Genomic DNA, 15,223 nt, shown 5'->3' with positions numbered 1-15,223 from the left:
TCTTTTGAAAAATTATGTAAAGTATTTTGAAAGTACATTTGTAGTAGACAATTTTTCAAAAGCACATTTTTTCAATTAAGTGAACTGCACTTCTGTTGTTTTTATGGACAAAAATCATCAAATTGTATGAAATGCTTGACTGGAGGAATAGCAAGTTCAGATTATTGGAGAGCTGAAGCAGGTTTAAAGTTAAAATAGTACAGTACCATAGAGGGATTTGAGCACAAGGATGAGTGTTTTAAGTTTGATGTCCAGAGATTGGATGGCTAGGGACAGAAGTGATGGGGAAGAAGAACTTGGTTGTGCGTAGCTGAGCTGAAGTTTTAGAACTGGAGCTGGGGGTTGGTTACTTGGAGACTCTGTAAAAGTCAAATCTGGAGATATTGTCAAAGATTTTTTTTGCTGGCAATACAGTTGAAATGCCAGTATTGATAGGAATTATGCATAGTGAACTGAATGGAATTCCTATCATAGAATACCCTAAAGAAATTGTCCAAGAGAGTGGAGTTGCAGGAAGATAGGATAATGAAGAAGACCTTTGGTATGCTTGCCTTTTATTGGTCAGTGCATTGAGTAGAGGATTTGGAAGATCATGTTGCAGCTATGCAGGACATTAGTTTGGCCACTTTTGGAATACTGTGTGCACTTCTGCTCTCCTTGCTATAAGAAGGGTGTTGTGAAACTTGAAAGGTTTCAGAAAAGATTTACAAGGATGTTGACAGGGTTGGAGGGTTTGAGTTGTAGGGAGAGGCTAAATAGGCTGGGGCTATTTACCCTTCAAAGTCGCAAGCTGAGGTCTATAAAATTATGTGGGGCATGGATGGGATGAATAGACAACACCTTTTCCCTGAGGTGGGGGAATCCAAAACTAGAGTTCATAGGAGGGAAAAGATTTAAAAGGGACGTAAGGAGCAACTTTTCCACACAGGGTGATGTGTGTATAAAATAAGCTGCCAGAGGAAGTGGTGGAGGCTGGTACAATTATAACATTTTAAAGGGCATCTGGATGAGTATATGAATTAGAAGGGTTTAGAGAGATATGGGCGAAATGCTGGCAAATGGGATTAGATTTATTTAGGATATCTGGTTGGCATGGACAAGTGGGACTGAAGGGCCTGTTTTCGTGCTGTACATGACCGTATAGGCTGGGTTGTTCCTCTGTGTCTGGGACCCTCTGAAAATCTTCATTTAACTTGGAGACTCTTGAGGGTTCCAATGAAATTATGAGAAATAATCACTTGGAGAAAAAGTTATTCTATTAAATGCATAATCTACATCATGATTAACTGTTCAACAGTCACCATATTTACCTTCCACTCCCCCCCCCAATTATACGTTAAATAATGAAAGAACTGTGGATGCTGTAACAGCTAGTCTTCATTAACAACTATTCACCCTCCCAGCCTGATAACTATTAACTGTTTGTCCAACTCCTCCTCTCTCTTTAGGATCTATCATATCATTTACTCCCTACCCCATTTGCCTCTCCGTTTTTTTTTCTGCATATAAATTGACATTTTCCCAGCCACCGTGAGCTCTGAGGAAGGGTCACTAGACCCGAAACATTAACTCTGTTTTTTACTTTCACAGATGCTGCCAGACCTGCTGAGCTTTTCCAGCAACTTTGTTTTTGTTCCAAATTATACCTTCTTCAGATTCCTGCAGCTGCCAGACCGTGGTCCTCCTCGCTATTGCTGGACCTGAACCAAGACCCCTTTCTCTGCTGGAGCTGACTCAACGTGACACTCCCTGCCCTCACCTGACCCAACCTGATTCTCTACCCTCCCTGACCAAATCAACTCCTCCCGTCTGGTACACCCTAACACCTGGAGGGTACCCTAACATTATACCTTTGCATTATATGCTTGAGGTTTGACACCAGCTGTCAAAATGACAGTCAGAACTTTTAAATGTCAGAATATGGCAACTGACTGCTTTGAAATGGGGCCTTCATTTGACAGTTTATGCTATGAGAGAGCTGTCAGAATGGAATAATGTCTCTGCAATTCTAGTGGAGCCCTGATTGGAATCTCCTTTTACAAGTGTCAAGCTTCCTTTTATACTCTAAAATTAAATGCCTGACAGTGATATAACACTCATTTTTAAAAGTTTAGAAATTGTTTGGAAGTATAATTAGTCATTTCTGCGTTTGAACCCAAACGAGAAGGTTGGGACTCTGACTTCAACTGGTTCTTACTCAAATTTGTTCATTGCAGGCTAGTTATGTTACAGCCTGTTCTAGTTTCTAATGACGGCCAGGGAATTGCATTTCATGTAGATAGTGCTGTTATGAGAACTGGAGGTCAGTCTATAAGTAGAAGTAAAACCATAAGAAATAGGAACTGGAGTAGTCCATTCATCCTTAAGCCCAGTAGGATAGTGGATGATCCGATGTTGCCATGTCCGCTTTTCTCCCCATAACCCTTGATTTTCCTACTGCTCTCTTATCGTCAGTATAGCTTGGCAAAGACACAATGAAATACAGTAATGTGTTTTGGATTAGTCAGTCATACAACACAGTCCATGCTGAACATAATCCCGAACTAAACTAGTCCCACTTGCCTGGTCCTGCCCCATATCCCTCTAAATCTTTCCTATTCATGTAATTATCCAAATGTCTTTTTAAATATTTGTAATTGTGCCTGTATCCACCAATTCTCAGGAGGTTCATTCAGCACATGAACCACCCTCTGTAAATAATTTGCTCCTCATGCCTTTTTTAAAAAAAAATCTCTGTCCTCTCACCTTAAAAATATGCCCCCTTGTCTCGAAATCTCCCATCTTAGGGAAAAGACGCCTACCATTAACCCTATCCATTCACCTTTATGATGTTATAAACTTGTATAAAGTCACCTCACAATCTCCTACATTCTAGTGGAAAAAGTCCCAGCCTTTCATAACTCAAACCTTCCATACCTGGCAACATCCTGGTAAATCTATTCTGAACCCTCTCTAGCTTAGTAATATCCTTGCCTCTTGATCTCCGAAAGGTCATCTTCAAAATTTATTGGAACTTCATATTTCATACACAGCCTTGTTTGATTGTTCAAATGATCACTTAATAGTTTTTACTGTTATGTCAGCCCTTAAAAGTTTCTAGCGGATTCTGGTAATGATGAATATTGTTTGCTGTTTGTTTGCTTTACCTTAAAAAGCCATAAGCTAGCTGTTTTCATTTCTTGGAACCCCAACTGACAGTTTTCATGAGCTTGTATTTATTGCATTCGGATTTCTGTTAAACTCTTCATAGATTCATACTTAACGAGATTCTGAGTTTTTAAAATGGCAGTATATCATGGGGCAAGGTATTGAATTTGGTGGCACAGAGTTCTTTCTGACAGTTGGGAACTATAATGATTAAAATGTGAGCCAAGTGGATCTCATTGAATTTGAGATACTTGAACTGTAGTTTAAGATAAAATGTACACCACCTCACTAATTTAGGATTAGGAATCTAAATTGGATAATCTTTGAAAGTTAAACCCAACGTAATATAACGTATTGGAGCGTAAGCTATATGGTGGGACATGGAAAGATTAATGCAAAACTATATTTGACACACTTATATGCAGGACCCTTGTTTCTAAAGCTTTCAATCACAATGGAGTATTGCAGACTGTTATTAAACAAGAAGCTATTGAGAATTCCAAAAGTCAGTCATCTCAGAAGCAATCTGACAAAAATGTGTCAGGGGGTACAAATAATGGTGAAGAAGAGGTAAGAAAATGATTTTTTTGTGTTTTTGGATTTTCAATCTAGTAACTGAGTCTCTGAAAATCTTGTCTGTCTTAAATGTATGTGATGTATTGAAATTCTGGCATTGTCTTGTTGCACTTGCCCTTTCACACAAGACCCAGAGATGAGTGTACTATTAATCTGCAAGTTTAATTGTTTGAAGCCCATAATTATATCTAACATAATTTGAGTTTAGCAGCTGAAGAAATTCAAATTCATTCACAATATAGCCACTTAGACTGGTGTCCATTTGGCACCTGATATACCATGTGTCCTTTTTTTTTAAAAAAAAATTACCCAGAAAATTCACAAACATTCCTTTTCCATCTTTAGCCACTCAAACAACCTTGCTTCTTCCTCCCCCTTTCTGCTTCTTCCTGCTTTTAGTCCTATACACCCTAAACACAAATGCAAAATTCCTCCTTACACTGTACCCAGTGATGACACAAAATGATTTTGAGGGGAAAGAAAAATCTGGGAAGAAAGAAGCCAGAAAACAATAGTTTTTCTAACCATGCTGAATGGGAGGTGGCAGTGTATTCTCTAACATATGATTCTTCCTTTGGGTCATCATCTGCCCTCGCTTTCACTGATTGAGTGAGTACATCATTTTTGTAAGCTTTATCTCTAAGGAGATGATAGGAAATCCACTTGCTATTAAAGATTATAATAGTCTTGGCAGCAATATAAAATGCATTCTACAGTTACAGATTAAGTGATCATTGCTGTTTTATTAACAATTGTTACTAAGGAAAGTAAAAGATTAACAGTATGAAAAGATAAAAGTTCTATTTGCTGAACTCTATCTGATTGGACTTAATAGAGGACGGTTAAAACAGTTAATTGTATCATGATACATTGTTCCACCACTTTTTATTTTGAAGGTTGTCTGTTGTGCTGAGGAAACTTCTTTGGCAATCCCTCTTAATTTTAAGGTTGCAAAAGGCCAGAAAAATAAAGTAGATGTTGACTGTCATCAAAATAGAATTAGGGCAATTGGAGTTTAGTTGGTGCAGACTGTGCAAATGTCTTCCTTTTCCTCAAATTTCTGAATTCATTCTAAGTGATATTTATTATTCAGTAGCTCCAACAAAACATTTTTCAGTCTAACCTTTGAGTTAAACTTAAATCCAGCAATGTGCCTTATTAATCAATGCACACTCCTAATCATGTCATTGCCATTTGTGAATACACAGTTGGGGTGTTAATTTTTGAAAGTGGATTCAAATTTTTGCAAACTCGTGTTAAGTTAGCACATGTATCTTACTTCCAGTGTTGTTATGGAAACAGCTTTAGTAAAACGTAAATGCATATCGGCAGGTATGTGCTGGTCTAATCTCCTCATATATGCAAACTGAGTGTATAATTTACTGAATCTGGTTGAATTTTTATGCACTGTTGTTGTCAATTATGCAGCAACGTGTCGTGAAAAAGCGGGGCTGGCCAAAAGGAAAGAAAAGGAAGAAAGTTTTACCTAATGGTCCCAAAGCACCTGTGACTGGGTATGTCCGATTTCTGAATGAGCGTCGAGAGCAAATTCGTATGCAGCATCCAGACTTGCCATTCCCAGAAATCACACGCATGCTTGGAAATGAATGGAGCAAACTTCCTGCTTTAGAAAAACAGGTAGGTTTTTGAGATAAGGTGTAGAGCTGGATGAACACAGCAGGCCAAGCAGCATCAGAGGAGCAGGATTATTTTTAGTATTTCTCTTAGAGATTGAAAATTATTTGTTTGTTACTCTGCTATCCAACAGTTGAAAGAGCAAGGCACAAAATAGCATAAAGGTTTCTGAATAACTTTGATTTACATGCTTTTGAAGTGGCAGGAACTGATTAGGGATAGTCAGCATGGCATTGTGCAAGGGAAATCATGTCATATAAAGTTAGTTGAGTTTTTTTGAGAAAGTAACCAAAAAGATCGAGGGCAGAGCAGTATATTTAATGTACTTGGACTTTAGTTAAGCCTTTTGATGTTCTGCATGGTAGACTAGTTAATAAGGTAATCAGCTGCATAATCATCTGATTGAGAGAGAGCTTGCCAATTGAATACAAAATTGGCTTGATAGTAGGAGACAGAGGGTGCTGGTAAAGGTTTTTTTTAAACTGGAGGCCTGTGACCAGCAGTGTTCCACAGATTGGATCCACTTTTGTTTGTATTCTATATAAATGTTTTTGATAATTTATGACACATAGTTATTAGTTTGCAGATGACACCAAAGTTGGTGGAATTGTGGACAATCAGGAAGGTTGTCTGAGATTAAAAATGGATCTTAATTGATTCGGTCAGTGAGCTGAGGAGTGGCAAATGGAGTTTAATTTGGATATTGCATGTCGTTAAAACAAACAAACAAGGGCAGGACATGTCAGCAATGCTCATAATTCAGGAATAAATTTGAAATAAACGTGAATGTAATTGACTAAAAATCAAAAGGAATTATGCAAAATTTTGTGACAATCACATTTTAATTATATTCTGTTTTTGATTTTGGGCAAAAATAGAAGAGGACTGTGCTAAAACAAAGGACTGTCAGAATAGTTGCTGTACTTTCAACAACAGGCTACTGGAACGCTACTGAGTTTTGCATTCCTGTTGGCTTAAACTGCTAGGCTGGCACGGGGTGATGGTGGGGGGAGGCCAGACAGAAAATAGCTTGTTTACATTGTGAGATTCAGTCAGCAACAGATTGCTGATTTTGGCATCTACACATGATCACAACTGCACAGGTTGCCAAAGGTTACCAGTCTCTCAACTGTGGTTCCTGGGCAGCTGAACAGCTAGTGTGTGTGAATGATATAGGGGAAGAAATTCTTCAGACTGGAAGAGAGGTCTGTCTCTACAGCATTGTAACTCAAGCTTGGACATAGCCTGTTATTGTCTTACCCTTTGCTGTAAACTGTTGCCTGTATCAATAACTGTGGGATTTACCCATTAATCATTAAATTTCAATGTATCTCTGGCAAAGAGCTGAAAGAACCTGGAAGGAAAACGGATCGGAGAACGTAAGGTCTTTGTAAGAAAACAAACACTTCCAGTGAAGCCTGCGAATTGGTGCTATTGAACTGTGATTCCCATTATTCTGTCCTCCATCCATAACGTTTTTTTTAGCCTCTCTGTAGGTGTGTGTGTGTGTGTGTGTGTGTGTGTGTGTTGAAGGAATTTAAAGGCACTTAAGAGTTTTTAAACTGGTGGAGTTATATGTTGCTAGTTCATAATTTTGTTTCCCTGTGGCTAGATTTGGTTTATTGTAAACAGGAATTCTTATTAGATGCAGAAACCTGGTCTACGTTTTCAGTTGATCTGAGCCTACAAGATAAGTCACCGAAGGGTCTAGGCCTGAAACGTCAGCTTTTGTGCTCCTGAGATGCTGCTGGGCTAGCTGTGTTCATCCAGCCTCACATTTTATTATCTTGGGGACTTTGAGTAACTTGATTAAATCCTTCTCATTTGTGGTGGTCCCAGGAATAGTGGAGCTTTGGAATTAGTGCACTTTCCCATTGGGGAATTTTGAAATTGTCACAACCCAATTTATTTTAAACACTTAACAATTGCTAGATTTGAATCTAAAACAATTTTAAAATCCATATTCAACAGACCACCTAGCTCATTGCTATTTGCTTTATGCACGATATCTATGTTCATAGATATTTTCTTTCAAGGACCCTTGTTTGTTTTGCAAGGATCTGTATTTATATGCTCCTCACTCCTTATCCCAGCAGAAGATAGTGCCTAATCCTGCTGCTACTGTGCTGTTCTTTTATATTTTCCTCAAATTTCTGATTTATCGTAAGTAATAATATCACTTTTAACACTTTGTGGAATGACTACACTGCAGACCAGGGCTGTAATTTTATAAAAACCAAAAGAACTGCAGATACTGTAAATGAGGAACAAAAACAGGAGTTGTAGGGAGAGCTCAGCAGGTCTGACAGCATATGTGAAGGAAAAATCAGTTAAAGTTTCGGGTCTGGTGACCCTTCCATAATTTTGTGATATTTGCTTGTGTTTTTATGATGATTCTTGGATAGAGAGTTTAAAAGAATGTGGTTTTATCCATTTAAATGGTAGGAAATATTTCAGTTGTTTACACAAACATATGTTTATCTAGAAATAACTATTGTCCTGAATGCTAGCATGTATCATAAATGGAAGTTTCAAATTTGAGAGCGAACTTTGTGAAACCTAGTACTACATATTAAGGTCACAATGAATGATTGTAGGTATAAATTTAATGCTAATATTGCTACTGACACCTGTTCACCCAGCAGTTGAAAACTTTTTTGAATCCAATATTTAGCATTATTTGGATGAAGCAGAAAAGGACAAGCAACAGTACCTGAAGGAACTTAAAGAATTTCAGCAAACTGAGGCCTATAAACTGAGTACAGAAAAAATCCAGGAAAAGAAACTAAAGAAGGGTAAGAACTGATTTGGAGTACACCAAACTATGAACCAACACTGCTGCAACATACTGAAGACCTGTGTTTAAATAACAATTTTCATATTTGCTCCCCTTCCCTTTTTGATGATCTTGATATTCAGAAGCCCGTTTCTATTAATACTTAAAATGAACATTTATGTGAGTCTGAGTGGATGCCCATGTTCCTCCAGCTCCTCTAACACCGTAGCCACTGCCAGATTGAAGCACTGAAAGTTGATAGTTTTGGGGATGGTATAGAGCTTGAGGGTGAAAATGTGATAATGGTGGGACGCATTTCAAAAGAATGAATGAACTGAGGAAGAGTTTTCTTGAGGGAGGATGGTAATGATGTCTTTGAGGGAATTGGATGGTGCTTGAGAAAAAGGAGCTACTCACAGAACGAGTGCCAATGAACATTTGGAGCTTGGTGAGATTGGAGACAAGGATAGGATGTTGAAATCATGTTGAATAGTTCGCAGTTAAACAAAAACATGGTGAAAGTAATGGAAAGAGACTTTGGACAAAATGAAGGGAAACGGGTACATGGAGTGGAAGAAAAAGATGATAAAGAAATACCTGAGTGCTTCATATTTGGTGTTAAAAGATAGTTAGAGTTTTGGGGATCTTTTACCAGATGAATCTTCCTGGAGTAAAAGGCTTTGACTTTGGGGAGTGAGGCACAATAAAATATTAGTGTAGCTTTTAATATTGCTTCAATTTAGTATTTGTTTTCTGCAAATTAAACTTGTTGTGAAAGTGTATTGAACAGATCAAATTATGTGCCTTTGTTATAGACTGGTGAAGAATTGGTGCTTGAAAAATGTTGTATCTAAGGATTACTTGTAAAAGTATTTGCTGAAAAGAATAGATGGTGACTCACATAATGATTAGCTAGAAAAGTGCTTTTTGATTAAGTTCTAATGTGGCAATGGGATAATTGAGGACAGTTTCCTGGACTGAGGTGTGAAGGAGATAAGTTCCTGAGATATGCTGAAATTGAAATTTTCATTATATTGATTGGTATCATTGTTACTCTTCACCTTCCATAAAGGTGTGCTGAACCAACTCTCGACTGTCCCTGTCCTAACCTGCAGAAAATCCTGTTTATCATTATTTTCCTTTATTGCAGAAAATCTTATTCATCGACTGGGCCAGAATTCATTCCTAATTGCCTTCTTGAATCCTACAGTCCACATTGGGATTTATCCCCTTATAATACTGAGAGGAAATGACTTCCAGGGATTTGACCCTGCGTCGTTTTGAAGGAATAGTGATAATGTTCCAAATCAGGATGGTGTGTGGTGTGGATGGAATTTTGTAGGTATTGGTGCTGTTCTGCATCTACGTGGATGGTCTCTCTATCTTGATGAAGAAATACTGCCATTGTCCTTGTAGATGGTGAAGATTTTGTTGAGTGAGTTGCTGCAGTGCATCTTGTAGGCTGCCACTGTACATCCTTCATGAAGGGAATGAATGTTGCAAATAGCAGGTTAGGTGTCAGTCAGGTGAGCTGCTTTGTAATGAATGATGTCAAGCTTTTTGTGTTGTTGGTGTAATACTTATCCAAGTAAGCGGAGAGTATTCTGTCACATTTTGTGACTTTTGCCTTGGAAATAGTGAGCAGGCACTGGAGACAGATGAGTTTCTAGCTGCAGATTTCCCAACCTTTTGTGCTGTTGTAGCCACAGTATTTATGCAGCTGTCCAGCTCAATTTCTGGTCAGTGGCGCAATGTTGATTCTGGGGGCTTCAACATTGGTATTATCATGGATTATCATGGATTATCAAGGGCACATAATTGGATTTATGCTTAGTTGAGATGATTCTTGTGTCCCACACATGTTACTTGCACTGTCCATTATGCTTGTTTGCTGACTTGTTTTATTCCCTAATGTAGCTTATCTCAATTTTAAAATTCTCCATGTTATTCTGCATTTGTAACCCCTTTCTACTGTCTTACCTTTTAATGCACTGTCTATTTGACTAAGCTTTTAGTCAGCTTCCCTAATACTGACTTTCTTTGATCACACTTATGAGATGCTCTGTTTTAAAGCTGTTACGTAACGCAAGTGGAAGTTATAAATTAATAGGTAATTAACATTTTTACTATTTCATTTCAGAAGAGCTGTGGCCAGGAGTTAATGGTCCAGTCCCCAAGGTGAGTTGTAAAACATTTGATTAAAAAGAACATTATAAAGTTGTGGTCATGTAATTTTTACAGCTATATTGTCCAAATAGTTTGGTGATATACATTGTATTATTTATTCATTACAAGGAAGATCTAGTTGTATGATGCAAATTTGTCAATTTAGAATTACTTATTTTCACATTTAGTAAAATATTAGGTTGGTCGCTCACAGCTAATACTCAACTTTATGTTGAATGTATGGACTGCTTCTAGATTTGCTATGCCCATGAGTGGAAAACCTTTTCCATTCTACTGTTTCAAAAGCTTTCATAATTTTACAACTGCTGTTAATTCACCCACTTGGCCACTGTTGTTAAGCGAATGGAGAAACTATCTCTTCATCCTTTCATTATAGGTTTAACCTCACTATTGAAGTATCATGGTAAATACTTGTTGCACACTCCTCACCACCTCTATATCCCCTTTTTTATAATGTTCTGACCAGAAAACTATGGAGCTCTCCCAAGTGTGTTTGAACCAAGAATAATATAAGTTTTTAGCATAACTTGCCTATTTTTGTATATGTCCCTATAACAATTAACTTTATTACTGGTTTTGCTTCTGTTATTATCCTTGTTAATCTTTGTAAACTTTGAGTGATTTGTACATGTTTACTTCCAGATTTCTTTTCCTTTTATCTCTCTCCTTCTAGATTTTTCTTTTCTAAGTAATATGTAACCTTATTTTTCTTAAAATGTGGTGCCTCTGACTTTTCTATGTTCAAGTGCATTTGTCACTTGTATGCCTTTTTTTTCATGCGTTTATTAATTTCATCTTGTGATTTGTTATATTTCCCTTCAGCACCAACTGCCTTTCTCAAATTGGCATTGTCTGCAAATTTGGAGTTTGTATTTTTTTGATTCCAAAGTCTGAACTGTTGTTTTAGAGGCTGTGAACGAGTAATTTCATCAGTAGTCCTGGTTAGGCCTCAGTTTTTAAACTCTGCCACTCTGAAGCTATCTTTTACTCCTACTTTTGATTTCATGCCTTTTTCATTTAACTTTACTAAGTTTGCAGATTATACTAAAAGTGGATGTATAATAGATAGTGAAGCAGGTTATCTCCGTACAGTGGGACCTTGATCAGATGGGCCAATGGGCCAAGAAGTGGCAGTAGAGTTTAGTTTAGATAAATGTGAGGTGCTGCTGTTTGGAAAGGTAAATTGTGCAGGGCATCCTGGGCGTGTTGCTGCTTGGATTGCAGGTTCACTCTTTCTTGAAAGTAGAGTCACAGGTAAGTAGGATGGTAAAGGTGTTTGGTGCGCTTGCCTTTATTGGTCAGCACATTGAGTATGGGAATTGGGAGGTCATGTTGCCACTGTACAGGACATTGGTGAGGCCACTGCTTAAATACCGCATTCAATTCTGGTCTCCTAGTCTAGGAAAAATGTTGTTAAAATTGAGAGGGTACAGAAGATTTGCAGTGAGGCCAGGGTTGGAGGGTTTGAGTTAAAGGGAGAGGCTGCATAAGCTGGGGCTCATTTCTCTGGAGTATTGGAGACTGAGAGGTGACCTTTTAGGTAGGTGTATACACTCGAGTGGCATGGATAGGGTAAATAGGCAAGGTCTTTTTCCTGGCACAGGAAAGTCTAAAACTAGAGGGCATAGATTTAAGGTGAGAGGGGCAAGATTTAAAAGGGACCTGAGGGACAACATTTTCAAGCAGAGGGTGGTGTGTGTGTGGAATGAGCTGCTAGAGGATGTGCTGGAGGCTGATACAGTTATAACATTTAAAAGGCATTTGGATGTATGTATGAATAGGAAGCGTTTAGAAGGACATGGATCAAACGCTGGCAAATAGGACTAGATTTATATAGGATATCTGGGTGGCATGGATGACTTGGACTGAATCGTCTGTTTCTGTGCTGTACATCTCTATATGGTTCTCTGACTGTATGAACCATACTTTCTGCCTCTCTTTCCCCGACTTTACATGCTCTGACCCTTTATTCATTAGTTGATTATGTGGTGTCTTTTATTGAAATCTAGATAAATTACTTGCTTCTACATTATCCTTGTCTACTGTCTGTTGAGTCCTCAAAGAATTCAGTGAGGTTAGTTAGTGTTTCATGTGTCTGTATTTTGTAATTTAGGCATCTGATGAGTCACCAGACAGGATTTCCATGTTTGACACCCCCATTTTTACAGAGGAATTCCTTGACCAGACCAAAGGTATTCTGATTCTATCTGATTTTTTTTTCCCTGTCTTTTGCAGTCTTGTGCAGTGTCAAGGCATAAAATGTTGGAAATATTACTGCAATGCATTGTAGGCTGCCGCTGTGCATCTTCAGTGAAGGGAATGAATGTTGAAAATGGTGGATGAGGTGCCAGTCAAATGAGATGCTTTGTACTGGATGATGTCAAGCTTCTGGTGTTGTTGGTATAATACGCCTTGAGGTGATCTCTGGTTTGGTGTCCGATCTAGATGCCGGTTTCCACTCTTGGTTGCTAGAAAGGGCAACTGACAGAACTTGGCAACAATGAAAAGTGTTTGGAATAATCTACCGAAGAAGGAAATTAAGGCTAAAATTTGAACAATCTAAATCTGAATTAAGCATAATTTTTAACACAACAGTTGAAGTCCTTAATCAAGTTGTTGTTGTTATTAGACATTAAATAATTGTATAAACATTAATTTTTCCCAAGAATGTAAAATCAGAATATAAATGGACATTCAGAAAAAGTCTCAATTTGTATTTGATAGATGAGGAAAGGATTGTATGTTCTCTCAGTTGGGAATCATGATTATAACTACTTGCCATGCTAATTAATACAATAAATATTGCTTAGTTGAGCTACCTAATGGCTTAAACACAGAAGTCAGCTCCTTTCTTTTAAATCGGGCATAAATTGCACGGGGGAGGGGGAGAGGAACAATCTTATGGTACAGTGGTCGAGTCCCTTCCTCTTGGCCAGAAAGCCAGGGCTCAAGATCCCCTTGCAATGGAGGTGTGTCATAATATGTCTAAGCAGTTTAGTTGAAAATAACTAAACACATAAAGGAAACCACATGGCTTATTTGAGTAACAAAGTAAGCGTAGCAATTAAAATCTGTAATCTCAGGTAATGGACCTTACAATTTGAACGATTGTGTGTGTATATTATTTGGCAGTTGACTTTGATTATTCATGCTTGAATGACCCTTTTACTTTTGATTTAAACTTTTAATTTAAACTTTTAATTATTTTGGTGTGAGCATTAACTAGTGAAGTTACATTTGAAGGAGCTGTACAATGTTGAATTACATTCATGGGGAAGAAAATGTTGTTATATTGAAGTATTTAAACAACTTCAATAATTGATACCTCACTTCACCAATCCTCTCAGCTTGTCCCTAGATCAGCTGCAGGAAGTAAGGCTATAAATTCCCATGTAGTAAAGTGTTCATGCAAGGTACTGAATACAGTTGTACCAAATCTCTATGTTGGTGATTGAGAAGATGAGTTACCTATTTGTAGCATGTATTTTTTCCCTAGTCATGCTTATAGATCTCTTTCAGAGCAGCACAAGTTATCTATTTTGTTGGCTATTAGTGCAATTTTTGCACTATATCATTCCTTGTGTATGTTACCTTCTAAACATTGATATCTGTATGATTGATCCATTTTTAGGTTAAATGCATGTTCGATGCTTTTAGTCTTTGTATTTTTCAGAATTTTTCAAACACTAAAATCTCAACACAACCTGGAAGAAATAACATCCGCTCTGTCAAGGGACTGATCACACTAATTAATTTGACTGTTTTGTCATGTTGCCACTGTACACTAACCTTTGGGAAATTGAATATATTTAATGCACCTTTTCCAATGAGGAAATTGTATTCTGACTACAACTGACTTGTCACCTTGTTTAAACCAATATAAAATGTAAATTTAGCTGAACTTTGTTTCTCTTCTTAAGCTCGTGAATCAGAATTACGGAAGTTAAGAAAGTCAAATGTGGAATTTGAAGAGCAGAATGTTATCTTACAAAAACACATAGAGACTATGAATAATGCCAAAGAGAAACTCGAACAGGAGTTGGCACTGGAAGAGAGACAAACACTGACATTGCAGCATCAGCTACAGGCAGTACGCAAGGCCCTGACTGCCAGCTTTGCTTCGATTCCCATTCCAGGTGCGAATAGAAAATGGTTTAAAGAAAATAGTAATTGAATCATCCAAAACATTGTGCAGGTATAATTTTCAGGCCATTTTAAACAACTGGTGCAGTTCATTAGTGTACTTATGTATTGTAATTTCCTTTGTTGTTTTCTGATTCCCATGGCCATTCAACTATTGTATTGTAATCACCAGTGAGTTCTGGTCATTGCAATCTTTTGAAGCTATTACTTTCCTATCTAACCAATGTCATACTCCAAGTGAAGGGAGACGGATGTTCCGTTTTTCAGACCTCCGTCGGTTGTGCTTTGACTGTTTCAAAGGTGTGTAGCCTCCGCTTAGTCACCACTCTCTTTCATGGTTCTCCTCTTTCTTAAGAAAATGTATCTTGCTATTTCCTACTGTGATATGGCCATGAGTAAAATCTGGCATCTGAACCCACATGTTGTATATTGCTTAATGGTGCTCCTTTAGTCCAGTAGTGGTTCTTTTGGTAGTCTTTTAAGGAGAAACCTGGAAATTTTAGATAGTATTATTGACAGTGTCTCCATTTTAGTACTTTAATTTGACCATAGAACAAAATTACCGCCGGCATTAATATTCTAATAATCAGAACAAATCGGATATTCATTTGTGATGAATTGCTTAAATTTAAAGTTAAATTTTTGCTGTATAAACCATATTGGAGCCCTTGAATTTGATCTTCCAAAATGTATCACCTCACATTTGCCCGGATTGAACTCCATCTGCCATTTATCTGTCCAGCTCTCCAGTCTATCTAT

General features: G+C 37.6%; 1 protein-coding gene across 1 annotated transcript in view; it reads left to right on the top strand.

Annotated features, from left to right (window-relative positions):
* hmg20b (high mobility group 20B) overlaps positions 1-15,223 on the top strand; it is a 29,972-nt gene that overhangs the window by 3,613 nt on the left and 11,136 nt on the right. Inside the window, exons 4-9 of the mRNA XM_048559894.2 lie at positions 3,573-3,717; positions 5,152-5,361; positions 8,033-8,153; positions 10,275-10,312; positions 12,435-12,513; positions 14,242-14,457. Of these exons, the coding sequence (XP_048415851.1) occupies positions 3,573-3,717; positions 5,152-5,361; positions 8,033-8,153; positions 10,275-10,312; positions 12,435-12,513; positions 14,242-14,457 (809 nt within the window). The remainder of the gene's footprint in view (positions 1-3,572; positions 3,718-5,151; positions 5,362-8,032; positions 8,154-10,274; positions 10,313-12,434; positions 12,514-14,241; positions 14,458-15,223) is intronic.

This window comes from Stegostoma tigrinum, chromosome 30 (assembly GCF_030684315.1).
Source record: "Stegostoma tigrinum isolate sSteTig4 chromosome 30, sSteTig4.hap1, whole genome shotgun sequence".
Lineage (NCBI taxonomy): Eukaryota > Metazoa > Chordata > Chondrichthyes > Orectolobiformes > Stegostomatidae > Stegostoma > Stegostoma tigrinum.
Note: the sequence above shows the minus strand (reverse complement) of the source record. Positions and strands in the feature narration are given on the sequence as shown.